Below are 25,911 nucleotides of genomic sequence, written 5' to 3' on the forward strand. Positions count from 1 at the left end.
GGCTGTCTGCAGTTCTTACCTGGCTGGGCACTCTGCGTCGGGCTCACCGACCTCCTGCCCCGCAAAAACGAATCATCTTTTCCTGAGAGCCTTGGGGGCAGAAACTGCTTGATGTCTGCAGATGCTGAAAGGAAAAAGGTTAGTGCTGATTAATTTTAGGACTTGGGACACTAGTACTTTACCCAATTTGCATCTTACTTATCTAGCTATGTTTATGTGACACGGATCCACAATAAAAAGTAAATACAGTTATAGAAAAGTGCTTGGACAACAAGACCCCCCAAACACATTTAAAATATACAGTAGGGCTGACAAATTATACCAAACTTTGGTTTCTAATACTCCTAACACAGGTTGGACTGGTCTTGTAATACAGAGGAGCCATGTAAAAAAGGGCAGAGCGGGCTCTTCTTCCATAGGAGGCTGGGAGTAGATAAAAATGATAGAACCTTATTTGTCCCCGGGGAAAATTTGGCTTTTGCAGAAGCTCTTTAAATAAATAAATACATACATAAATAACATACACACACACCAGAATGACTAAAAAGCAAGAAAATTATGAAGAAAGAAAACTTCTGACTTGGCAGTCCCAGAGTGTATTGTAGTTGCTATAAAGGAGCCCCCATATCATTTCTTGACACACTTCTGTTGACCAATTTATTTTCTAAAAGTCCTCAGCATCAGAGAGGATGTGCAGCATTCTACATGATGGCATTTTTGTCTTCATTCCCCACAGAAAAACAATTGGAAAACACTGCTATACCTACACCTTTGCTCCTGGCAAGCTAAAAAAGATTTCAGTAGTTTTCGTCTCACTTACAAACTGGCACTGTGTGTTACTTGGATGTGTGTGTTGGACAGAGACAACTTTTTTCTAATTTTTGGTTCTGTACATTACCACAATGAATTTTAAATGAAACAACTAAGATGCAGTTGAAGTGCCGACTTTCAGCTTTAATTCAGTGGGTTGAACAAAAAGATTGCATAAAAATGTGAGCCAACTAAAGCATTTTTTTTTTATGCAATCCCTTCACTTCAGGGGCTCAAAAGTAATTGGACAAATTAAATAACTGGAAATAAAATGTTCATTTCTAATACTTGGTTGAAAACCCTTTGCTGGCAATGACAGCCTGAAGTCTTGAACTCCTGGACATCACCAGATGCTGGGTTTACTCCTTTTTAATGCTCTGCCAGGCCTTTAGTGCAGCGGCTTTCAGTTGCTGTTTGTTTGTGGGCCTTTCTGTCCGAAGTTTAGTCTTCAACAAGTGAAATGCATGCTCAGTTGGGTTAAGATCAGGTGACTGACTTGGCCATTCAAGAATTTTCCACTTCTTTGCTTTAATAAACTCCTGGGTTGCTTTGGCTGTATGTTTTGGGTCATTGTCCATCTGTATCATGAAATGCCACCCAATCAATTTGACTGCATTTAGCTGGATTTGAGCAGACAGTATGTCTCTGAACACCTCAGAATTCATTCAGCTGCTTCTGTCCTGTGTCACATCATCAGTAAACACTAGTGTCCCAGTGCCACTGGCAGCCATGCACGCCCAAGCCATCACACTGCCTCCACGTGTCTTACAGATGATGTGGTATACTTTGGATAATGAGCTGTTCCACGCCTTCTCCATACTTTTTTCTTGCCATCATTCTGGTAGAGGTTGATCTTGGTTTCATCTGTCCAAAGAATGTTTTTCCAGAACTGTGCTGGCTTTTTTAGATTTTCTTTAGCAAAGTCCAATCTAGCCTTTCTATTCTTGAGGCTTATGAGTGGCTTGCACCTTGAAGTGCACCCTCTGTATTTACTGTCATGCAGTCTTCTCTTTATGGTAGACTTGGATATCGATACGCCTGAGCCCTGGAGAGTGTTGTTCACTTGGTTGGCTGTTGTGAAGGGGTTTTCTCTTCACCATGGAAATGATTCTACAATCGTAATACTCGTAATATTGTAGCAATTTCTCGGATTAGTTTTTTCTGTTTTCACAGCTTAAGGATGGCTTCTTTCACCTGCATTGAGAGCTCCTTTGACCGCATGTTGTCTGTTCACAGCAAAATCTTCCACATGCAAGCACCACAACGGAAATCAACTCCAGGCCTTTTATCTGCTTAATTGATATGACATAACGACGGACTTGCCCACAGCTGCCCATGAAATAGCCTTTGAGTCAATTGTCCAATTACTTTTGAGCCCCTAAAATGAAGGGATTGTGTTAAAAAAAAAGACTTTAGTTGCCTCACATTTTTATGCAATCGTTTTGTTCAACCCACTGAATTAAAGCTGAAACTCTGCACTTCATCTGCATCTGAGTTGTTACATTAAAAATTCATTGCGGTAATGTACAGAACCAAAATTAGAAAAACGTCTCCGTCCAATTATTTATGGACCTAACTCTGTGTGTGTGTGTGTATATATATATATATATATATATATATATATATATATATATATATATATATATATATATATATATATATATATATAAAAACATAAAAAATCTTTCGATGAGACAAGACTTTTTGGAAGAGAAATTTTTTTCAAGTTCCGTGAGACAAGACTTTTGCCTTGAGATTTTTTTCAAATTCCGCCCACCTCTCAAACATTTTGAAGCAAGACCATGGTCCTCTCGTCCTCTCGTCTCTCATTCGTGTGAATACTTTTGTTCGACACACTTCCTGTGCTCTCAGCTCTTATTAATTTTAATGTTTTCCTCACTAAGTTCCCAATTACAGACGACGAATTATGTCCAAATCTTATTGAAGAATTTTATCACAAAAGGTTATCAACAGAAAAAATTAGTACATGCGCAATCCTAACACAGAGAAACAATGCAGTCAAATTAATTAACGACAAAAATGTTGATCGGTTACACTGCAAATTGGTTAAATGCGTATCAATAGACTATGCGGAAACAGGTGGTGGCGATCGTGTGGAAGATGAAAACAAGAACTTACAACATCATGAAGAATATCTACAACCGTTAACACCGTCCGGTCTTACAACACACGAATTACTGTAGAAAGAAGGATGTAGCCAAAAAAGGTAATTAGTACATCTTCCGCAGATAACATTAGAGAACACAGGAGATCTTGATATGCCATTCGTATTAAAACAAGTTCTGGTTAGAATAGCTTTTGCAAAGACATTTCACAAATCTCAGAGCCAAAAATTCGAAAAAGTTGTTTTATTTAAATGTAGATTACATTGCATATGTAAGAATTCCCATGAAAATAAAAATCTGTTGAAATTGTATATCTGCATCCCCATACGCAAGCAACAGAACCACAAACAGGCTAGTGCATAGCACAGGCCCGGGGGTTGGCGATGGAAGCGAGTGTGTGTGTGTGTGTGTGTGTGTGTGTGTGTGTGTGTATGTATGTATGTATGTATGTATGTATGTATGTATGTATGTATATATATATATATATATATAAATATAAAAAAGATAAGCAAATCATGCAATCTATATATCATTTTTTTGTCTTCATTAGGAGAATACAACAATGACACTCAGGTCAATACAACCAATTTAGCTCACATATGTCAAACAAAACACCTTATATACATCAATATGAAACTCCTGATGCACAAGTGAGCATTGAAAAGGAAGAAGCGAACTTACTGCGTGGCTTTGGATACGGCCATTTGGATAAACAGTGAGGATTTAGGGTGATAAGGGGAGATGCAGGACCACTCTGACCACTGAACATAGACATTTACTTGGGAAGGATGCCCAATTCTTTGGTTGTGTTCATTTGCTCACAGTGAGCACTCTAATTTTATTTTTATGTAATTTTATCTTTCTTGTGGGCATTCCCCTTGCATTTGAAGTTGAGGTTCATGGAAGAAAATAAATTTAGATATATTAATAGAATCTTATGTTAAATTTAGAACCTCTTAGAAACCAGGCAGGAGAAGAACCGTTCTATACGTCTTTTAATGTCATTTCACGAAGAGGGCACATTCTCACAAGCAGTCTATTACCAAATGGTTAACATATTAAAGGGCACAGGTCTGTTTTATAAGCAAATTAATTTACGTAAAAGTGTCAATCAATACATGCATTTACTCTGCTTTTTTCATCAGCTTATAACCCAAATGACATATCAAATAAAAGTCAATCTTATAATTTTTCTGGTTCTTCTTATACCTTTGAGTTGAGCTACCACCCTTAAAATTTCTATACATATTACAACTGTCCATTCTGATTGTGTAGGACATCTGCTGACTTCTTAGTCATCTCTTGGTCATCCATCAGTACATTTTGTTTATTACATTAGCCTTTATTCTGGTACATTCTTTACTTGACCATCTCAGTATTTTTCCTAAAACAATTCTTATATTTCAATGTACACACTGCAAACAAAAATACTGTTAACATTTGAATTATACAACGTGACATCTAAATTATTCTTAAATTCTTCTCTCCCAGGTATAAATGGCCACAGCTGCTTCCTGTCTCCACATGCAGTGAATGTGCGTTCACTTTCACAATGGAAATGTAAGCAGAACAAGAATGTGACCGTGTCAACCTGGTCATTTTATCAGCACACTGCAGGAGGCCACATCACCTCACAGCAAACTGGCCATTGAAACGGATAATGCGATCTAAATCTTTACAATGAAAAAACACAGAATGGGCTTCATGTACAAACACAGTGGCACCTTGTTTGTCTTATTTAAGATTAATGTTAATGCTGATGTATTGTAACAGCGTTGAGGTTAAGTTTACAACAGAGCACTGCCTATGCAGGCAGACTTATTTATACCGAATGAATAAACACCATCCCTGGAAGGTAAGTTAAACACACCAAGTCTGATGTGGACGTCTGCCTCACTCTTCAGTAACAGGGAGGCTATTTTCATCCTGCACTGCGTTCAATCAGCGGAGCGTATTTGTTTTTCATGTCACGCCTCATCATATACAAGAGGTGTAGTTTTGCTATCAAGTGAATGTTCTCTAAAGGTTCATCCCACTTTCAGTTATGGCCACGGTGTGGCATAGCACACCATTCTCAATTCGTTCAGGATTGAGAGGGGCTCAGCAGCATCTGGTACAAGGAACCAACCCTGGATGCGGTGCCAGTCCGCGGCAGCGTCCACTCGCCTACACACTCAGACTTAGCCCACCCACTGAATATCAGTTCCATGGTATGTCTGACATGCCAAGCCTGACTGTTCAAGGCTCAGCTGTACTGCTACATATTTACAACACATCCCATGTCAAACGTGCCATATTTTCTTAGTGCCAATTTACAATGTGAATTCTCACATTAACACGTTTAAAAGTTCAAAATTAAAAGTACACAAATATTGTGAATGACAAAAACACGTTGCTTTTTAAGTTTGTCTGTCAATGTATTTTAATTGTGGCAACAGAAGCAGCTTCTTATTTTAGCAAGTTAGAGTAAATACATATGGTGTAACATTCAGGTGCGACTTAGTTAACCGATTTGAAAGTTGGAGTGTTTTCGGTTATTTTCTTGTTTCATCAAAGAGACAGATCTCATTTCTGGTTTTTGTTTTAATATTCAGTCATGGGGTGAGTGTGGCATGTGGTGGATTTTTGCTCAGACTGACATGCCACTACTGGTACAGGCAGGCACAAGTGCCTACATCACTCGTACGGACTGCTGATGGTCAGGTTTGCTGACTGGAGCGGCTATCAGATATGTAAAAAATGAAAATACTGCAGACAACAAGTACAAGTTGAAAAAGCCGGTCTCAAGTGAAATCTGAAATAATAAACTACTAAACCTTTTATTGAAATTGAAGAGTATGCATCAGTTTTAAGCATAGGTGACATCAAGTGATATTTACTTTCAGAGTACCCACTGATCCATTCACCTTCTAAACCCATTTATCCAGGCTAGGGGGCAGCTGATCCCTATCCCAGCAAGCAACAGGCACAAGAAGAAACAATCAATCCACAGACAGGACTATGGGAGGAAAACGGAGCAACTCCATGTAGTAAGGTATTAAAGGCACGATGAGATGAGACGAGATCAGATCAGACCGTTTATTTGTCGCCCCGGGGGAAATGCATCTTTTTACAGAAGCTCTTTAAATAAATAAATAAATACATAAATAATTAGACAAGTAAGGAAATAAGTACATAATATACATACATACTTTGGTCTGAACACACGCCAGAATGACTACAAAGTAAGAAAATTAAAAAAAGAAAGAAAATCCGACTTGGCTGTCACAGTTCCAGTGAGACATTACCAGGCGTATTCCTTAGGCATAAAGAAGCCCCCCGTATTGTTTCTTCACACACGTCTGTTTCTGCTGTTGGCTGAAAGTCCTCAGTATCAGTGTGTCAGAGAGAGGATGTGCAGCCTTGTTCATAATGGCACTCAGTTTTGTCTTCATTCTCTCCTTTGCTACGACCTCCGGGAGCCCAGAGTGTGTCCCATAACTGAGCCTCCCCTTTTAATGAGCTTATTGATTTGGTGGACGCCTCTCTTGAAGTGATGTTACTAGCCCAGTACACTACAGCGTAGAAAATCACACTGGCCATCACAGAGGTAGGAATTAAAGGAATGCAGTCATCCAAGGAAAAAAAAAAAAAGAGCCCACTCTGCCCTTTCTTATATAGGCCCACATGCAAACGCCATGCAGGAAGCACTCGAGGCATGACCCCTGGACTCCTTACTACGAGGCAGCAGCACTACCACTCAGACACCATGCTCGTAATTCATGAATTATTAACATATTTGCAGTACATTTCCTGTGTCCTTAAAAATGTTTCATTTGAGACTTATTTTGATAACATAGTGAATTCTTTTTGCAGGCGCCCGGTCATCCCTAGACTCTGCCATTATGATCAATTCAGAGAAACACAAACATGTTTGGGAGTACAAAGAGAAAAATACACAAGCACACCGGGAGAACATAAAAACTCAACAATGCATACAATGACTGGGTGTGAAAACATGAGCCCAGAGTTTTTCAGAGTGAGACATTAGGGGTAACCACTGCCCCTCCATGCCACCCTATAACTTTTAACAGTTTACATAAGGACATATTAATGTACAGAAGGCTTCTGTATTATATAATCATATTCAAGTGTGCATATCCTCTTGAATGAACCATTATGTAACACTGTTACACCAAAAAGGCATGCTAAAGATGGAATGATAAAAATGTGTAACACAATGGAACTTTTGGCAATCAGTGATCACCATCCAAGGGCAATATATCACATTTTAAATGTCTTGTTTTACCATTAAGGCCTCATTTACATTTTGTGAAGTTTGAGCCCTCAACTATATTAATAAATGGAGCCTCACTTAAGGTTACGTCCCCTAGAGCTGTGCAATGTCTTAAAAGTTTACATCATCATTTCAAAATGTCAATGATGTACAATACCATCGACTCAGGGTGTTGGGGTGGATTACGAACAGTTAGCTGCTCTACCCTGGCACCATCTAAGCGCCTACACTGGGCAATGAGGGTGATAGGGTAATGGCACTGGGGAGGTGTTACACCTCTGGACTCAGTAGTTTTTGTCATCTCACAGATTGCTGCCACTCAGCACACATAGGGGTATTTGGTCATGTTGTTAAGGTGATTCATTCCAAGTTTATTTAAAATTGCTACAAATCATGATGCTCAATTGGCACAATAATATGTAAAATAGAATAAATGACTACCAACCAGACTCTAGAAGTTCTAATTACTTTTACTCAATCAAATGTGGCAACCTCAGTTGTTGTCGTTCTACAATTTTCTGACAAAAAAGCAACTCGGCATGCGTCATAGAAAGAAAAAATCAACGTGGCATAGCTATAGCAAATATTTGGCTTTTCTTATCATGTGTGTAAACGACATGCTGAAAAGGCACTGGCGCGGAGTGTTGATTGGTATTGTGATCTCGTAATGTTCTATGTTCATACAGGATGACGATAGCACTGGCTTTTTAAAAAAATGTAAGGCAATGCTTTGATATGTGGCATAATCAGTTTATTTCACAGATTTATTATCTCGTGTACCCACTTCAATTACACTCCTATTTGCCTGAAGCAATGCTTTAAGTGGAAACAAAGAATTGCCAGTGCTCTGCTTAGTCAGCATCTTGTTCCTTCTCCCAAATCGTTATTATTTTTACAGGGCAGGTTCAGACTGGGTTGGGGAGTTGGGGTGCAATGACCCCTGAAGCTCTGAGAGTCATTGGCACCGACCCACTTCAAGCACCGTTCACATGATCTAATAAGCTCCACCACTTTTATTGTTTGGCACCCGAATCTCACTGCATAGGTTATACAAAATATACTGCTCAAAAAAATTAAAGGAACACTTTTTAATCAGAGTATAGCATCAAGTCAATGAAAATTATGGGATATTAATCTGGTCAGTTAAGTAGCAGAGGGGGTTGTTAATCAGTTTCAGCTGCTGTGGTGTTAATGAAATTAACAACAGATGCACTAGAGGGGCAACAATGAGATGACCCCCAAAACAGGAATGGTTTAACAGGTGGAGGCCACTGACATTTTTCCCTCCTCATCTTTTCTGACTGTTTCTTCACTAGTTTTGCATTTGGCTACAGTCAGTGTCACTACTGGTAGCATGAGGCGATACCTGGACCCTACAGAGGTTGCACAGGTAGTCCAATTTCTCCAGAATGGCACATCAATATGTACCATTGCCAGAAGGTTTGCTGTGTCTTCTAGGACAGTCTCAAGGGCATGGAGGAGATTCTAGGAGACAAGCAGTTACTCTAGGAGAGCTGGAGAGGGCCATAGAAGGTCCATAACCCATCAGCAGGACCAGTATCTGCTCCTTTGGGAAAAGCAGAACAGGATGAGCACTGCCAGAGCCCTACAAAATGACCTCCAACAGGCCACTGGTGTGAATGTCTCTGACCAAACAACCAGAAAGACTTCATGAGGGTGACCCAAGGCCCCATGCCCTCTAATGGGCCCTGAGCTCACTGCCCAGCAGCATGCAGCTCGATTGGCATTCGCCATAGAATACCAGAATTGGCAGATGCACCACTGGTGCCCTGTGCTTTTTACAGATGAGAGCAGGTTCACCCTGAGCACGTGACAGAAGTGAAAGGGTCTGGAGAAGCCATGGAGAACATTATGCTGCCTGTAACATCATTCAGCATGAGCACTTTGGTGGTGGGTTAATGATTGTCTGGGGAGGCATATCCATGGAGGGTCACACAGACCGCTACAGGCTTGACAAAGGCACCTTGGCTGCCATTAGGTATCAGGATGAAATCCTTGGACCCATTGTCAGACCCTATGCTGGTGCAGTGGCTCCTGGTGCACGACAATTCCTGGCCTCATGTGGTGAGAGTATGCAGGCAGTTCCTGGAGGATGAAGGAATTGATACCATTGACTGGCCACCACACTTTCCTGACCTAAATCCAATAGAACACCTCTGGGACATTATGTTTTGGTCCATCCAATGCCACCAGGTTGCACCTCAGACTGTCCAGGAGCTCAGTGATGCCCTGGTCCAGATCTGGGAGGAGATCCCCCACAACACCATCTGTCATCTCATTAGAAGCATGCACCGATGTTGTCAGGCATGTATACAAGAACACAGGGGCCATACAAACTACTGCGTACAATTTTGAGTTGCTGCAATTAAATTTTGGCAAAATGGACTAGCCTGCCACAATTTTTTCACTCTGATTTTTGGGGCGTCTTTGAATTCAGGGCTCTGTAGGTTGATCATTTTCATTTCCATCAAACAATGTGGCATCCTTTCGTTCCTAACACATTACCCAGTCTATATCAGTATAGATATCCAGGAGGATTTCTTTTTCCCATTGAGATCTGATGTGTTTTCAAAGTGTTCCTTTAATTTTTTTGAGCAGTTTATAAGACCACCAGGATTGGCTGCAGCTGCCCCGCGTCCCTGCCTAGGATGATAGGATAACAAACAGTCAATGAAAAATATTGTAATGTCACTGACAAGTCACATTAGCCTGGCAACCAGTCACACACAGTTTGAGCTGACACTCCATCACTGAAATGAGCGGCTTCAGGATACACCTGCCCAAGTTGCAAAACCTGCAAAGTCGCCAACTTGTGTGTATATATATATTTTTACGAGTGATGTATGAGAGACTTATTTTTCACTTTTTAGTACACTTTTTAACTTAATATAAGCGTGGTTTTTAAAAAGTATTTTTTATATATATTATATATATATATATATATATATATATATATATATATATATATATATATATTATTTTCAACTCTTTAGCCTTTGGTTTGTTTTAGTATAATTTTGTAATCAATATTTTAACACTTCCTTCAATATTTCTATCCATTACTAGTGCCATCTATTGGTGAAGTCTTTAACTATTCTTCATATGAAATTTTAATTTCTTAATTAACATGGATTAATTGATCAGTTAGTGAAACTGATTAAGGATTCATGTATTGTCATCGGAAGGAAGAACAATTTGGGTTAAACATCAATTATAAGATTTGTACCAGACAACAAATAGGTAAAGTTAAAATAAGTGTGGTAATAATAAAGACTATAATAAATTTTACACACTGTTTAAAAAAAAGCATCAGTGGAACAATACTTGAAGGCACGGTAACACCACAGGCCACGGGATTTGTCATAAAACCGTTGCAATGAAATTATTTGCCTTTTGGGTTTGTATGCAGAATACAAACTCTACAAAATGCAATTTAGATGCATAGAGGTAAGCATGGAAAGCAACTCTTCTACAGTATGTCTGCTGTGTTGGAATGTGGTTTCTTCCATGAAGGTGACCAATCAGGGAATGAGATGTCATAATGAGCAGGATCCAATCAGGGACAGTCCACGTAATAAGCAAACACAAATCAGACTACAATTATAGTCTGCATTTTCAAAATTCTCCATTTTCACCAATCCACACTGCACTGCTAAGCCAATGTTTTCAGAAGTATACAACTCTGGAAAGCTTTTTCTAAAGCCTCCATTTTTGGTAAAAAAAGTAAAAAACAAAATGCTGGTGTAGTGTGGACAAAAGGCAAAAACAGAGACTAATGTATGTGTTTATAAATGAAAATGTAGTACAGTAGACAAAGCCTAACAGAGCTGCTCACCACTTTAAAATATGAATAATAAATTATTCACATTTACAATGTCACTTTTCTCACTACTCAAAGCATTTTTCATAGTGAGTGGGGAGCCACATCAACCACCATTAAAGTTTAGCATCCAGCCATCATTGCGCCAGTATGCTCACCACACATTGGCTATTAGGTGGTGAAGTGTTGAGAGAGATAGCCAATTAGACACCAGGGATGATCAGGGGGCCAGAATGACCAGGCCGTGGTGGGCAATTTAGCCAGGACATCGAGATACATTCTACTCTTTAAGAAGGATCCTCTATGACCACGGCTTTAGTCTCATCTGAAGGACAGCGGCATATTTACAGCACAGTGTCCCTCGTCACTGCACTGGGGCATTGGAATCCACAGTCGGACCACAGTGTAAGCACCCGCTGCTGGCCTCACCAACACCTCTTCCAGCCGAAACCCAAGCTTTTCCTGGTTGGTCTCCCATCCAAGTACTGGTCAGGCTGAACATGCTTAGCTTCAGGCGGAAGACCTGTTTGAAGTGTATGTGGCATGGCTGCTGGATACCAAAGAAGAAAAGGAAAGCAGGACTGCACTATTTTTGTACCCTTCATATTAGCAACAAACAAGTGTAATCATTTGAACGCCTATATTACTAATTGACAATATACTAATCATTCTAAAATTAGTAAAGAGCAATTTATGTACTAATTAAAACAGGAAGGATAGATGCAGGGAAGGATTCTACATATATGGAGCCCTGAACTTAAGACATCAGGCCCCTCTCAATGAACCCCTTCTTGCCAGTCAGAACCAACCTATGGGCATAACAAATAAAAGTGGATTATTAAACCAAATGCTGATGATTATTTATATTTGTAGATCAAACACAACCTAATAGTTTCATTACACTAGCCGATCATGTAGTGCATACTTTGTTACAAAATAATTTGAGTTGGGTTCAGCTATTGTGGCTCAGTTGGTTTAATTTTGATGCGGGCAACCCTGACTTTTGAACCCTTGAATATGGGCCCATTTGGGTATCTATGGACGGATGTCATTTCAAGTTGTCATAGTTCTCCCATTACGTCCCACTGTTAATTAGTGTGTCTAGACGTTGCATAACTCCCTGGTGATTGTATCTTTATTTTTAAGCACTGCTATGGGCCAGCAAGTCTGTGAATTTATGCATAGCCACACCATTTCAAAAGAACTATGTATACAACACAAAGACCAACTAAACTACAAAATGGCAAATATAACTAAGAAAAAGTTAAGCTATGAAACTTACAGAGTGCACCTCACACAATGTTCACAGGACCTAGTGGGTGAATCCAACACTGTCAGGCTTCTGTTTCTCCTGCCAGGAAAATCATCCACCCAATCAGCTTTGCACTTAGCTTCTGACATCATAAATTAGGAAGTGCGCAAAAAAAACTCAATTTCCCATTTGAAGGGAATTACAAAATCATTAGCAGTCCTACAAGCTTGGATGAAAAAATAAAGAAAGTCTCTTTTAAATTCCTGAGGAACTCTAACACATCCATTCATTTTTCGAAACCATTTATTCAGGGCTGGGTTGCAGGGCAGTTGAAGCCTATCCCAGCAATCATCAGGCGCAAGGCAGGAACAATCTGTTATTAAAAATTGTAAACTTGTGACTGTCCGAGCATTTAGCTTCTTCTTTATGATGTCACAGACTAACTTTGAGGCTAAATAATTAAAAGGTGAGCAAAGAAAACTAGCGATATCAGCTTGACTGTCCACACTGAGCAAGCTGGATCTCTAGTGGCTATGACAATTAACTGGAAATCACAAAGTTACTGGTTCAGTCCCCACTACTGATATACTGTGTTACCTTCAACAACTTCTCCAGTAGTGGAATTATTCCCACAACCGTATTAGGCATTACTAATTTGTTAGTCACTTTAGATTAATAGATGGATCAATTCATCGACATATCTTTTACCACAGGACCTTCTTTTCATTTTTTTATTTGTCATCGTTTCATTGTAAAAATTCTGTTAAGTTTGTTCCCTTAACTTTCACATTAGGTTCTAATTGTGCCCGTCAATAATAACAAACAGAAGGCACTGTTGTTAATAATGGTGCATATCAAACAGGAGCCGTAAATTTAATTTCTTTGATGCTTATATCTTCATTACATTCTTCTGTACCCATGTTGTTCCAGTAAGTTATGACAAACCTGCTTAGAGATTTTTCAGGTAAAGACGACGGATATTTCAAGGTGAGGTAGTTTTACTCACTAATCACGAATTCAGTGTGGCAACATACTGGATGTTGATTAGTACAGGCAAGCGAGAATTGAACTGCACTCTGTACACATGGTAGGCAGTGGAAGCTGCACTGGAAATAGTAAGGTTGCCGGTTAAGGCCCTTAACCTGCAATTGCTCTGACCTGCCTATGACATTAACCTGCAGCCAAACCTGCAAGCAGGTCTTCCAACTTGCAGGGACAATTCGGGGGGGTTGGTGGCAGGATTGGCACTCCAACCAGTGTAAAAAAAACTTCACCCAGTTCAACTCCATTCAAATAAGTGTGGTGCTGCGCTCAGATCCTAATTTGAGATCCTGAGGTGGTTCATTGTGTGATGGGTGCAGCAACATGCCGTTTCAGTGCATGCTATCAAACCTCTCTCTCTGTATACACGTTATATTAATAACCTACTAGAAACACTTGGCCCTATGGTCCATGAAGAAACGCCTCTCACAAGACACAGAAACACAGGTAACTCCTCTGAAGTTGCTAAAATGTTCTTCACTGCAAGGCAATGTCTGATGCTGAGGTACCCTGTATGGCCAGTGTCATGTCATGTTACGTGTGTCACAGCATAAGCTCTCAACGAAGACCAAGATTAAGCTGCAAAGTCCAAAGTTTTCATTGACAGACAGATAAACCTCATCATTTTATATGTATACTCGTTTCGCTCGCCACTTGAGATCCATAGATATAGATATAGATAGAGAGAGAGAGTAGATTCATAGATAAAGTCATCAAGTTAAACAAAAATGATTTTGGCCTAGGAGAGCACAATAGTGTCAAACAGACTTTTGATACAAAACAGCAATAATCAGGACAAGGAAGCAGAGGAGAATGGGTAAAGCAACAGGGAGGGGACGGAAAGAATTCTGGTTCTTAAAGAGCCGAGTGGTTACAATGTAGCAAACCAGAGGACGCAGGATGGAAATGAGGTAGGCCTGAAAGAGCACCATCCTAGGTAGACCTCTTACCTGTGCTTTCTGTTCTTTGGGATCCTTTTCCCTTCCCACCTTTCTCTTTCCCTTTAGAGATGGCAGCCAGCTTGGTTGGAATCTGCTGCTGGACACCAGCTTGTTTCAGAAGCTGATTGGTGGTGCTGACCAGGTGGATGGGAACCTCAGGCTTTGGAACTTGACCAAGTCTGCTGTCACCAGAACTACTGTCCCTTCGTGATGGAATGTCTGGACGTTCCATGTAGTCAGGTCCAATTGTACTATTCCTGTTAAGTGGCTTTCCTGGCAGCTGGACGGGACCCTCAGTGATCTGCCCTCCTTCACCATTGAAGCTGTAAGAGTGAGTCAGGCCATGATGCTGAAAACAGAACCAATTACCAATTAGATATCAGCAACACAGAAACATCCCAAACACCTTTCAAGCAGAAAGTAACACACCCTATCATCCACCCAAACAAAACCTCCACAGCGCTCCACTACATTCATGGAGACACTTTGTCTTTTTTGATTTTATGAGAGTTCTTGTCTCTCACCGGAATAAATACTACCAGTGCCCTTGAGCAGTAGATCTGCTCTTGTATTAATGTACTCCCACCTCTGACTGCTCACCCCTTTTCTAGGTTTCAGCCCCCCACTCCACTCACTGGTGATGCATCAAGGTTAGGTAACTTGTGGCTCTTCATCTTCTTCATCTGTTCCAGCTTCTCCTTCTCCTTCTCCACAGCCCTGGTGGATTCACGCAGCCGCTCCAGGTCCAGCTGGTAGCGCTCCCACTGCTGTCTGAGCTCCTCACGTTCTTGCTGCAGCTGGCGTTGATGCTGGCTGCATTCCTCCTCGCGCTCCCTCAAAATGGCCTGTTGTGCCTCTGCCTGGCATTGATGTTGCTCACGTTCTCGATGAAGGCGCTGGCGCTCCTGCTGCAACTGGTTCTGAAGCTTCTGCAAAGCAGCCATTTCCTCCCGCTGCTTTTCAAAATTGCGTTGCTTCTCCTGCTCCAGCAGAACATCTCCCTTTAGGCGGCTCTGCCGCTCCCGCTCTAGCGTAGTAGCCTTTTGGATCTCAAGAGCACTGTCCTGCTGTGACACGAAGGCCTAAGAGAAGAAAGAAACATCAGGCAGTCTAGCTACATTAACTTGAAGTGAACGTAACACAGTAATATGGTACAGACTATGTAAGGTAAGAGTTACCTGAAGAGTATACAGTAGGTTAGAGAGGGCCTGAACACGAAATACCAACTAGAAAAGACAGACAGAAATTGACCCGTCAGCCACTGGCATGGGAAAACATGTAAGTTTATCTAATTTCCCTTTGGCATGTAGAGAAGCCTCCCTGCCCAGCTCCCTCCCCTGAAACTGAAAATCCCAGATACCTCAGAGTCAGGAAAAGCAGTACTACAAGCCGTAGGCAAGCTTTCTGTGGAGAAGTCCTCAGCCTGAAAAAAAAAAAAAAAATCAATAAAGAAGCAAAAGTGAAGAATCAACTCCTTGACTGAGGTGCAACCCAACCCATTTCATCCTTTAGCCAGTTGTTCTAAATCCATCATGGAACATTCTATTTAAAACAGGAAAAGACACAACTGATAGACCACAGACACCTACTGCTGGCTCCACGCCCTCGCTGTCTCCCTGCGAGTCCTGCACTGTCTGCTGGGTACGTCGTTCTCTCCCTTTGATGTCACAATAGGACAGGGTGTGCGATTTCTTCTTTATGCTCCCATCTGCGGGCCAGTAATAAAAAAGTGAAGAAAATGCAGGAAGACAAGACCACATAAAGCCAAAAAATGGTTTACCTACTTTTACTCAAAATGGAGGGGCTACTGTCATATCCTCCGAAAGTTTCAGCTCGCCTTGGAGGACCTGAGGTTGTCTGATTGCCTTCTGCTTGCCAGGCTATCTCGAACCCATAGGACAGTAGCAAGTTCTGCAGGTTTTCGACTGTAAAGAGCGGAGTCAGCATTGTCAAAAGGTAAAAGGCGTCCAATGTCACCTCGATATTTTCCATTTCTTTTTATTTTTTAAGTCAACCATTCAGGGTTGTAGGGAGTAGTTGACAGGATCTGCACCCACCTCAGACAACCACTCTGTAACGGGGCACGTACTTCTCTTTGTTGAACTTACTAGACTTTATTTAAGCACAGTGCGGTTGATTAGTAAATTAATATAAATGTTAAAATAAAGGAGCTCAGTGTCCTCAAAGAATGACTGTTAAGCAGCAGACCAGCACACCTGAATTCTGTCAAGCAAGCCCCGAAAATTTAACACTTGTACATTCATGTGCGAGATCTATTAAAAGGTAAACTCAGCATTTTTCAAGCCAACATTACTTTTTCCCAATTATGTTATACATTAATTTGCCACTGGAATATTAAAAATCGTGGCAGCTCTTTGCATTTTCAAAATTGCACATACAGGGCACTGGTCCGATATGAAAACAAAAAACGTACTATGTCCACTTTCAAGCTAAGAATGTTCTGCATTATTGATCCACGTATTGAGATTTCAGATACATTGTAAAACAACATATCCACATTATCAGAATTTCTTTTTGCAAGAATTTGCCATTTTTAAAGGAGTCTGTCTGCGTTTTTCACCATATTGCCTATCACTTTTCTGTGAAAGCTGATGTTGTTATTCTTTTGACAATGATTTCTACTTCTTCATCATCATCTTTTCCCACTTCTATGTGGGGTCAATGTGCTTGATCAACCTTCTCCATACAGCTTGGTTCTGCACCTCCTCCCCAGTCAGATCCTTTTCCTTCAGATCTTCTTTTACTTTATTCATCCATCTTTGCTTTGGCTTTCCTTTTCTCTTCCCCATTATTCTTTGGCATATATATTACTTGTCTCTCCTCATCACATGTCCTGTTTTTAAGATTTCTTACCCACTTTTGTTAAACCTCCGATTGTCTCATTTCTTACTCTGTCCTTTTTTTGTAACTCCCACACATCCACCTCAACAATCTCATTTCTATCATATCTAACTTTGTCTCCTGTGCTCCCTTTACTGTCCATGACTCAGCTCTATCCATCATCACTGGTCTTACCACAGCATTGAAACAAACACTTTACCTTTAACTGTTGCCTTAATTCTTTGATCACACAATTCTTTTTCATGTTAGAACCAGTGACCCATAGAAGCCATTCTAAACTAATAAAAGCAGGCATGGTATTTTTTTTTTTAATTTAATAAAACCTCTTTTGCTTAGCCCAATCACAGGGGATGCTCAAACCAGTGTTGTTTCTTCCTGCCGTTCCCAAGCCCTGAAAAATGGGGGGCGTCAGGGAGGGCATCTGGTGTAAAATTTTGCCAGATCAATATGCGGACAACAATACAGATTTTCATACCGGATTGGTCAAGGCCCAGATTAACCAGCAGTACTATTAGCCAACAGGGTGCTAGTGGAAATTGGACTATTGTTCGCTGAAGAAGAAGGGGGTATGGCATGTCTGGAGGCAGGGGGAGAAGAGAAAGATAGAGTTCACCTGAAGGAACAGTATGTCAAATGTGTTTTGCAGAAGAAAAGAGTGTCAGACAGAGTGATGATTATGAAGCTGTAAATTGGAGGTGTGATGATGAATGTTGTACAAAGGAAACGTGACAGTGTTGAGGTCTGAGGTAGGAATGACGGGTGCATTCAAGGTAGAGGTGAAATTACATCAGGGATCAGCTCTGAGCCCTTTATTTGTAATGGTGATGGACAGGTTGATAGATGAGATTACACAGGAGTCCCCATGGAGTATAATGTTTGCGGATGACACTTTGATCTGTAGTGAGAGCAGGGAGCAGGTCGAAGAGACCCTGGAGAGGTGGAGATATGCTCTAGAGAGGAGAGGAATGAAGATCAGTAAGAACAAGATAGAATACATGTGTTTGAATAACAGGGAGCTCAGAATGGATGCAGGGAGTACAGCTGGCAAAGGTGGATGAGTTTAAATACCTGGGATCAACAATACAGAGTTACGGGGAGTTTGAAAAGAGAGGTGAAGAAGAGAGTGTTGGAAGGAGGGAGAAGAGTGTCGCGAGTGATTTGTGACAGACGGGTACCAGCAAGAGTGGAAGGGAAGGTCTACAAGATGGTAGTGAGACCAGCTGTGTTATAGAAGTTGGAGATGGTGGCACTGACCAGAAAACAGGAGACAGAGCTAGACATAGCAGAGTTAAAGATGCTAAGATTTGCACTGGGCATGGGGAGGATGGATAGGATTAGAAATGAGTACATTAGAGGGTCAGCTCAAGTTGGACGGCTGGGAGACAAAGTCAGAGAGGCGAGATTGTGTAGGATTGGACATGTGGTGAGAAGAGATGCTGGGTATATTGGGAGAAGGATATTAAGGATGGAGTTGCCAGGTAAGAGGAAAAGAGAAAGGCCTATGGATGAGGTAAGAGAGGACATGCAGGTAGTGGGTGTAACAGAGCTGGATGCAAAGGACAAAAAGGTATGGAAAAAGATGATCTGCTGTGGTGAGCCCTAACCTGTGGTAACCGGCATACCATAACTGTCAAAAAATGACTTCAACATGAAAAAATCCAAACGTATCCTTTAAGTACCCACATGTTGCCTTGTAGCTTGACAGCATGCAGCTATTACTTGTTGTCACATCAGCCTAGTCACTAAGGCACTGGACTGGGGTGTACAAGGTCACTGGTTCAGTCCACATCACGACCCTCATGTGTCACGTAATCTACATTTTAATATGCATGCCTATAACATTGTTTTACCATGAAAATAATCGTGTTCCACTTGAAAGATCTCGTCTAATTCTCAAAATCCCTTAATTCAGGTGAAGGTCATGGGGGAGCCTGAGCCCATACTGCCACACTTAGGCATAAAGCCATCACAGGGACCTTAAAAGATGCGATGAACAATTCAGTTTGAGTAACTAACATGCTTTCTTGTAGGGATTATACCTTCGACAACAGCGTCTTTGACCAGCTGTTCTGCCTGCACTTCAGTGAAGTCCCCTGGCAGCTGTCGGAAGCGGACACCTGGGCTTGACTCCTCCACGCCACTTATCATCTCAGAAATCTCACAGAAGATCTGCAGTTTCTCATTGAGGTTCTGGGCTATTTGACGATCTTTCTCACTCAGCCGATCTAGTGAAAGATTAAGGAAAAAAACAAAGGAAGATGGGTTACTTTTGATGCCTAGCATTGAATGATATCATGTACTACAGATTCTTAAGTAGCACTGGATAATTAAAAACAAAAAATGGAATTGCACAAAACCTTGAAATTCTCTAAGGCGGGCAGCCCGCATCTCAGTAGACCGTCGTTCCTCCTCTGGGTCTATGCCAAGTCCATCATCCTTTGCAGGGCAGCTGTAAAAAATGTGACCTTAGGATGAAGACTATGCAAATGGGAGTGGTGTAGACTGTCAACAAATCAGTAGCACTCATACCTCTCAACTGCTTGTCGGATGAGAGTGATCCAAGCATTGCGCTCCTCCTTGGAGTTTGTGTGAATCTCATACATCTCGGGCTCTTTTGAAGAAGCACAAATCAAGAACATGCCTTTTTCTTCATGTGCCACTTCACGCACTATAAGCTTCTGCAAGGATATTACAGGTGGCTTGTTGTCCTGTGAAAATGGGGTTAAACAAAACCTTGTTCACACCTGCAGCTTGGCTTGTGTATGTTCTTTCAGCCGCTTCTTGCACTTACCACTGGAGCAAAAGCATACTTCTGGTCCTTCTCCTGAAGCAGCAGTAGCACATCTGTTAAAAGCACGGCCAGGATTTCTGCAATGGGGACAGAGTTGGCTGGTTAAATGACAGACCAGAGCTGAATATGCTGTAGTTCCACCAAACCACACTGACATGGATACCTTTGAGGCGACCAGATGCTGCTTTCCAACTGAGCAACCCTTGATGCAAAAGCAGTCGACCTCCCTGACGCATATGCTCTTTGCGGAATATACGGCCATCCTTGAACTTAGCACAGGCCTTTGGCTCCATCTTGCTAACAATCTCTTTTAGCTTTTGGCTCCTCTCATAAATGCTGACCTTGAGATCCACCTGCATCAGGAGGTCTTTAATGAGGGCAAGAGCCCTGGTCAGTTCCTCATGCTCCACTGACCCTCCTGAAAGGAAAGAAGGGCATTTAGAAAATGGGTGTGCCATGAAAAGCTAGAAGTGCCCAGTCCACCCAACGTGCATTGCCAACCACCTTTACCTTCTGTGTTCTGCAGGATGCGCTCCACAAGTGGTGGGTACTTGGTGATGCGTTGTGTGACCAGCAGAATACACTCTGGTACCCCAAGACGCTTCACAATGGCAAGATAGCCAATTTTCTGAAAAACATGAAAGTAAATACCAGTGAGAGAACCCACGTTAGTGACTGCAGCACACTACTGCCCCTTTCAGTCTTTCTGCTAACCTTCATAAGACTACTCATCTTCTTGTTGGTCTGCAACAGCTCCTTAAAGGTGGCCATGGCTTCTGTGTGGCGGCTGCAAAAACCTCCATAGCTTTCTTTCATTCTATTCCCTGCTTCACCAGAAAACTAGCACAAAAGAGCAAAACCATTAGTTATGGATTACAAACTCTTCACACACCCGAAAGTTTCATGCGCATGCCCACCTGCCACACCAGGAGGTCACCAATTCGTGATATACAGTAGTTGCGTTCACTGCCCTCCTCCAGACAATCTCTTCGTTTCTCCTTCAGACGGGCCAAGAACTGCCTGTGTATGTCCAGTAAGTTCTCCAGGCAAGGGAAAATCTTGTCCACCTTTTCTTCATCCATCTGCAGAGTCTCCTTCATCTCCCTTGCATACACGTGGAGCATGATCTTCAGAGTACGCACGTGGTGCATCTCTGTCTGTGCCAGCTCTATAAATAGAACTTCGTTTCAGCTTATGTTCTCTCTTGACATTTTAGACAAAACGTTCATTTTAACCTTACACAATAACATAATCAGTAGTGAAGAACCCTCTTGAAACTAGCAAATTTCACAGAAAGCTCACCATAAATAACATCCTGTCGTTTGATTGCCTGTTGCGAGTATTGTTTCAAGTACGTTTGCTCCACTGCCATACTCCAGGTCTCAGCTTCCAAGTCCTGTGAATCCAGGTCAAGCTCACTTCTCAGGGAGGCATACTGCACATCTGGAGTGAACAGGTTGGTTGCACATGAGGCAAGCTGTTATGCATGTACATCCTCTCAACCCCATGACCTATTGCCACAGGTAAGGAATCACTTAGGGTGATGGTCCCACTTTTTTTCTATAATCACTTTTCCCAGGACGTGTTAGACTCTTGTGGTGTTCTACCCACAAGAGTCTAACTGCAGACCTTTTTTTTTTTTTTTATATAAACATAAGGGTGCAGGGTGTAAATTGGGCAGGGGGCACAGATTGGGTTGCAATGGAGCCTATCAAATTGCAGACATCCAATGCCGTTTAGTGGCCTTGCATTATACAACAGTAATGTCACATGTAGTCATTTGTGTTTCTCAACATGCCAATTTTAAAGCGTACCTCACGTGTCGATTTCGTAAAACATCCTTGCACTATGGATAGGATTAGGGTTGTAAAAGGGTTAACTTACTCGTAAGCAATGACAACTATTGCGTAAGGGTGTCTTGCAGTGGGCATGTCACATAGAAGGATGATATGTTGGGTAACAACATTGTCTTGTAGTGGTGTAAACCACAGTCAAGACACACTTTGGAGTTTTGCAAAGTAAATCATGTGACAAACACTGAATCTTATTAATTGTTCAGTGGAGATCATGAACTGCAGAGCTCTGCAGCTACACCCTGTTTTTTCTACCATTTGGCTAAAGAAGATCTCCATTATCCAGCTGCAGACCCGGCTCAATTAATAATAATATTAGCTTGTAAGGCAGCTTTCTTGCATAGCAGTTCTGTCAGCCTTGCTATATGATATTATACATAAATACACATGCAGAAATGTGTACCTTCAACAACAATAGAGTCCACTGTTGAGGGTGCCAGTGAAACTGTGTCCTCATTGGACAATTTATATCGCAAGTCCACTTCATCCATTTCTCCTGTAGATGACCTGCAAGACCAGATAGATAGATAGATACTTTATTAATCCCAAGGGCCAATGTACATGTGAGCCACAGAGACAGAACTTGAGAGATCTATCATTCTATAAAAGAACATACCGCTTCAGCAGGATCATTTTCTCAAGACCACACTAACCCTATCACTGTTACTATGTAAGTAAAGTCACCATCATAGTGCTCAACTTTAACTGACTGATTCCTAACAGCCACTCTCCACAACAGCACTCCCATCCACGTAAATATTAGCAGTCACCCACCAGTATGATGCCACCACCCTTGTGAACCCTTTAAGCTATGCAGCAAGGCAGCATCACTAACTCTAAGAAATAATTTGTGAAAGGTGGCTACTGTGTTTTTAACCGATTTGATCTGGGAGGTAGCACAGCCCTGTAGTGGACACAGTGCAATTCATGACGGACATTTGCTAGACTGGACCCCCTAGATAATCCTGTGCAATTACACTTCAAGATTGTGTCCCTGCGGGACGTAACCCTTCACAGTCATGTTTGTTCCTGCACTCCCCCTATTAACTCTTTCACGGTCTCACTACAGGTATGTACTATCATTGAGAGCCCATCACAGTGCATCACCCTATCCTATTTAGCCCTTCTTATCAACACAGTATAAGTAGCTAACCCCTTAAACCACACAGGAAAACCAAACTTAGTGAAGTCTTCAATGTGGCCTGCCTATGTCAAATTTTCAGTCAGATTGTAGGGCAATGCACCCTCAACGGTCAACCCATCATATTCGGTGTGCCCCCACTCCAAATCAACTCCACCCACTCACATAGTGCTCCCCTCCTGCAAAACTCTTCATAACTTCGCTTCCCTTGCCCAGTTGAAATTAATATTATGAAAGAATATTTTCAAGTCCACTGATCTAATTCAATGTCGTGGAGGCATAGCCTATCCCTGCAGCACTGAGTGCAAGGCAGGAAGCAGACTTGTACAGGTTGCTAATCTATCATGGGCCCAATTATACACACTTTCATACCAGTTAACAATGTAGGAGGAAAACCCACACAGACATAAGGAGAACAATAAGGCAAAGGACTATGGCCGTGTTAGGATTCACTAGAGTGAAGTTATTTATTTTTTCATATCAGGGCAAGGAGACGCAAGTTTTAAAAGGCCCTAGTCCCCTTCACAGGCTGCCCAAACTTACCCAGTAGTGGTGGTACAGGTAGGAGAGGTTGTCGGCACAGGGTGAGAGCTGCTCCCTCGCTGCACGATGGTCATACCTTGGCTGCGAGGAGAGCCATTCGGCGCAGGCAGGACACAGCGGTGCTGCTCCTTCAAAGATGCGGCAGCTACAGAGACAAACACAGCTTGAGAACGAAGCACTGATCCCTGGAGATGCCGTTCCCTCTGCCTGCTCAGGGCTTTCAGGACCCGGCAAGTAAGCAGTTCACTCTGCACAAAAATTCTTTTGTTCAGATTCTTTGAGAAGGAATCCCAGAAACTGTGTCGTGGGCATGCAGGAGACCTGGACTCCTTCTTCTGGACCTTAGTCTCGGCCATTGGAGAAGCAGGTCTCCGGCACCGGCAATGCTGCTGCTGCTGATGTTGCTGCTTCATGGATCTGAGAAGTGGCTCTCAATGAGCAGGCTTTTATAGCAAGCAGCGACACTTCTAGAAATAATGAGGCAGGCTGCCCGCCTCAACTCTGCGCTGTTCAAGAAGGACCCTGCTGTGGCTTGGCCAAAGTGACAATTGTCACAGGATGGGATGAGTGCACAAACAGCAGAATGCAAACCTCACAACTGCTGACAAGCCATGTACATGCAAAGGACCTAGCAAACAACTGGCATTGATGTGCTCAGACAAACAAACAGAATATGTCCAAAACCACACATCATACACATAAGTGGCAACATGAATGCTCAACAACTTGTAGGCATGCATACTTAACATCTGTTTATTGATGCACACTAACATAAACCAGAACACTCTGAAAACTTACATACACGCAGACACCATGACAGAAGTAGCAAATAAAGTGTTACATAAAAACTACACCTGCAAACAGCAGAACACGTGTATCAACACACAAACTCATCTGTGGATCACGCCTCATTAAGTTAATGAGCCACAAGCACAGGCTCCACACATCCAGTTCACACATGCAAAGCAGACTCCCAGACTGACAAAGCACAGCCATTATAATTGGCATTTAACACACACTGCTGCTGCTTCGCATTCTTAGAAGGGGGCTGTGGACACTAATGAGAAAAGTCAAATTGCAATTTCAGTGGGAGCTGCCAAAGATCAGGCCAGTGACATGGAAGACCATAGGGCTGCATTCCATTTTAAACTGAGTTAACTCACTGAAAAAATATAACTCCCAGAATAAACAGCTACTTTGCTAATGGCCAGCATTGAGGAAAATACAGCACCCTTCAAAACCCAATATCCACTTTGCACTGCAGTAAGTAGAAAGAAGAGATAGAAACTGTTGTCTTCTTCCTTTTTATTTTGCTTTGCACTGGCTGCAAGTGAAGTGCAGCCCTGAAAATATTCAGTATTTTTTATTTTGTCTTTGAGATTATAAAATAAGATAAGACACAGGTAGGCAGAGTTGGCAACAATGCCCCTTCTAGGCACAAATTCAGTGACAGAGGTACTGTGCACAGGCTCATGCTGCCCATGTCTCATAAACAAGAAAGAAAGATTGAGACTCCAACCAGGTCTGCAGTCCAAACAAATGTGGCCACAGAGTGTTCTAGCAAAAGCAGCCAATTAAACGCAGCACCTGCTCTCTAAGGCAGCCTCGACGACAACCACAGGCAGCATTGTCAACAGCCACTTGCTACTTGTAAGCTTGTAACTGTGGAGCTTTTCGTTCTTCTTATTTTCCCCAATCCCTGTCACCTGCACAGAAAAATCAAGAAGGAAGCCATCCCTCCAGTTACATAAGTGCTGTGCTGGTGCGCGGTGGACCAGATGCAGATTCCTTCCACCCTAAAGCCAAACCACCCCTAACCCCACTGAACTTACTTTGGCTGCAGACATGCGCAGGTGACTGTTGAGAGGCAGGACTCTTAATGGGACAATCTTTGAGCTGAAAATGAAGCACAGGAGTAATTAGCAATACATATTGCTCTCCAAGCCTTCTACTGACATATCTCTGTATAAGCCCCTCTCTTGCAGAACAAGCCGGAAGGGCAGTCTAGAGTGACCAGTCGAGTTAGCCTGCATTCCTCTCATCCTCCACCCAACACTTGTATTCCTTTATCTCAGTAAAAGAAAAGAAAATTGTCAGAGAATGACAGGTTCAGATACATTCAGGTACTCCAGTAAAGAAAGGTGGAGCTGACAGAAGCATGAACCTTGCCAACCTTGTGACTACAGTGTTCAACTCTAATGCACAACATGTCAAAAGATCAATCCATATTCTTATTAACTTTATAAGCCTAGAGTATCACTTCACCTGCTTGTTATATCAGGCATTATGAATGTCTGCCAACCACACCCTGCTGACATCAGACATATATTCAGATCATTTCTAATATATTCAGATGATATCACAATACATTAAATAAGCCCCAGGCAAACCAAGTGCATACCTAGCTGATTACTCACTTAGAAATGTACGATCT

General features: G+C 41.9%; 1 protein-coding gene across 1 annotated transcript in view; it reads right to left on the reverse strand.

Moving 5' to 3' along the window:
• The window catches only part of arhgef18b (rho/rac guanine nucleotide exchange factor (GEF) 18b), a 66,587-nt gene that overhangs the window by 875 nt on the left and 39,801 nt on the right, over nucleotides 1-25,911 (reverse strand). Inside the window, exons 11-29 of the mRNA XM_039766743.1 lie at nucleotides 25,310-25,373; nucleotides 23,478-23,622; nucleotides 22,197-22,300; nucleotides 21,243-21,383; nucleotides 20,858-21,108; nucleotides 20,655-20,780; nucleotides 20,451-20,568; nucleotides 20,104-20,358; nucleotides 19,941-20,017; nucleotides 19,679-19,857; nucleotides 19,507-19,598; nucleotides 19,189-19,374; nucleotides 16,072-16,212; nucleotides 15,877-15,995; nucleotides 15,648-15,710; nucleotides 15,466-15,513; nucleotides 14,923-15,369; nucleotides 14,297-14,636; nucleotides 20-124 (exon numbers count right to left, since the gene is read on the reverse strand). Of these exons, the coding sequence (XP_039622677.1) occupies nucleotides 20-124; nucleotides 14,297-14,636; nucleotides 14,923-15,369; nucleotides 15,466-15,513; nucleotides 15,648-15,710; nucleotides 15,877-15,995; nucleotides 16,072-16,212; nucleotides 19,189-19,374; nucleotides 19,507-19,598; nucleotides 19,679-19,857; nucleotides 19,941-20,017; nucleotides 20,104-20,358; nucleotides 20,451-20,568; nucleotides 20,655-20,780; nucleotides 20,858-21,108; nucleotides 21,243-21,383; nucleotides 22,197-22,300; nucleotides 23,478-23,622; nucleotides 25,310-25,373 (3,001 nt within the window). The remainder of the gene's footprint in view (nucleotides 1-19; nucleotides 125-14,296; nucleotides 14,637-14,922; nucleotides 15,370-15,465; nucleotides 15,514-15,647; nucleotides 15,711-15,876; nucleotides 15,996-16,071; nucleotides 16,213-19,188; nucleotides 19,375-19,506; nucleotides 19,599-19,678; nucleotides 19,858-19,940; nucleotides 20,018-20,103; nucleotides 20,359-20,450; nucleotides 20,569-20,654; nucleotides 20,781-20,857; nucleotides 21,109-21,242; nucleotides 21,384-22,196; nucleotides 22,301-23,477; nucleotides 23,623-25,309; nucleotides 25,374-25,911) is intronic.

The sequence above is a fragment of the Polypterus senegalus genome, chromosome 10, assembly GCF_016835505.1.
Source record: "Polypterus senegalus isolate Bchr_013 chromosome 10, ASM1683550v1, whole genome shotgun sequence".
In the NCBI taxonomy this organism is placed as follows: Eukaryota; Metazoa; Chordata; class Cladistia; order Polypteriformes; family Polypteridae; genus Polypterus; species Polypterus senegalus.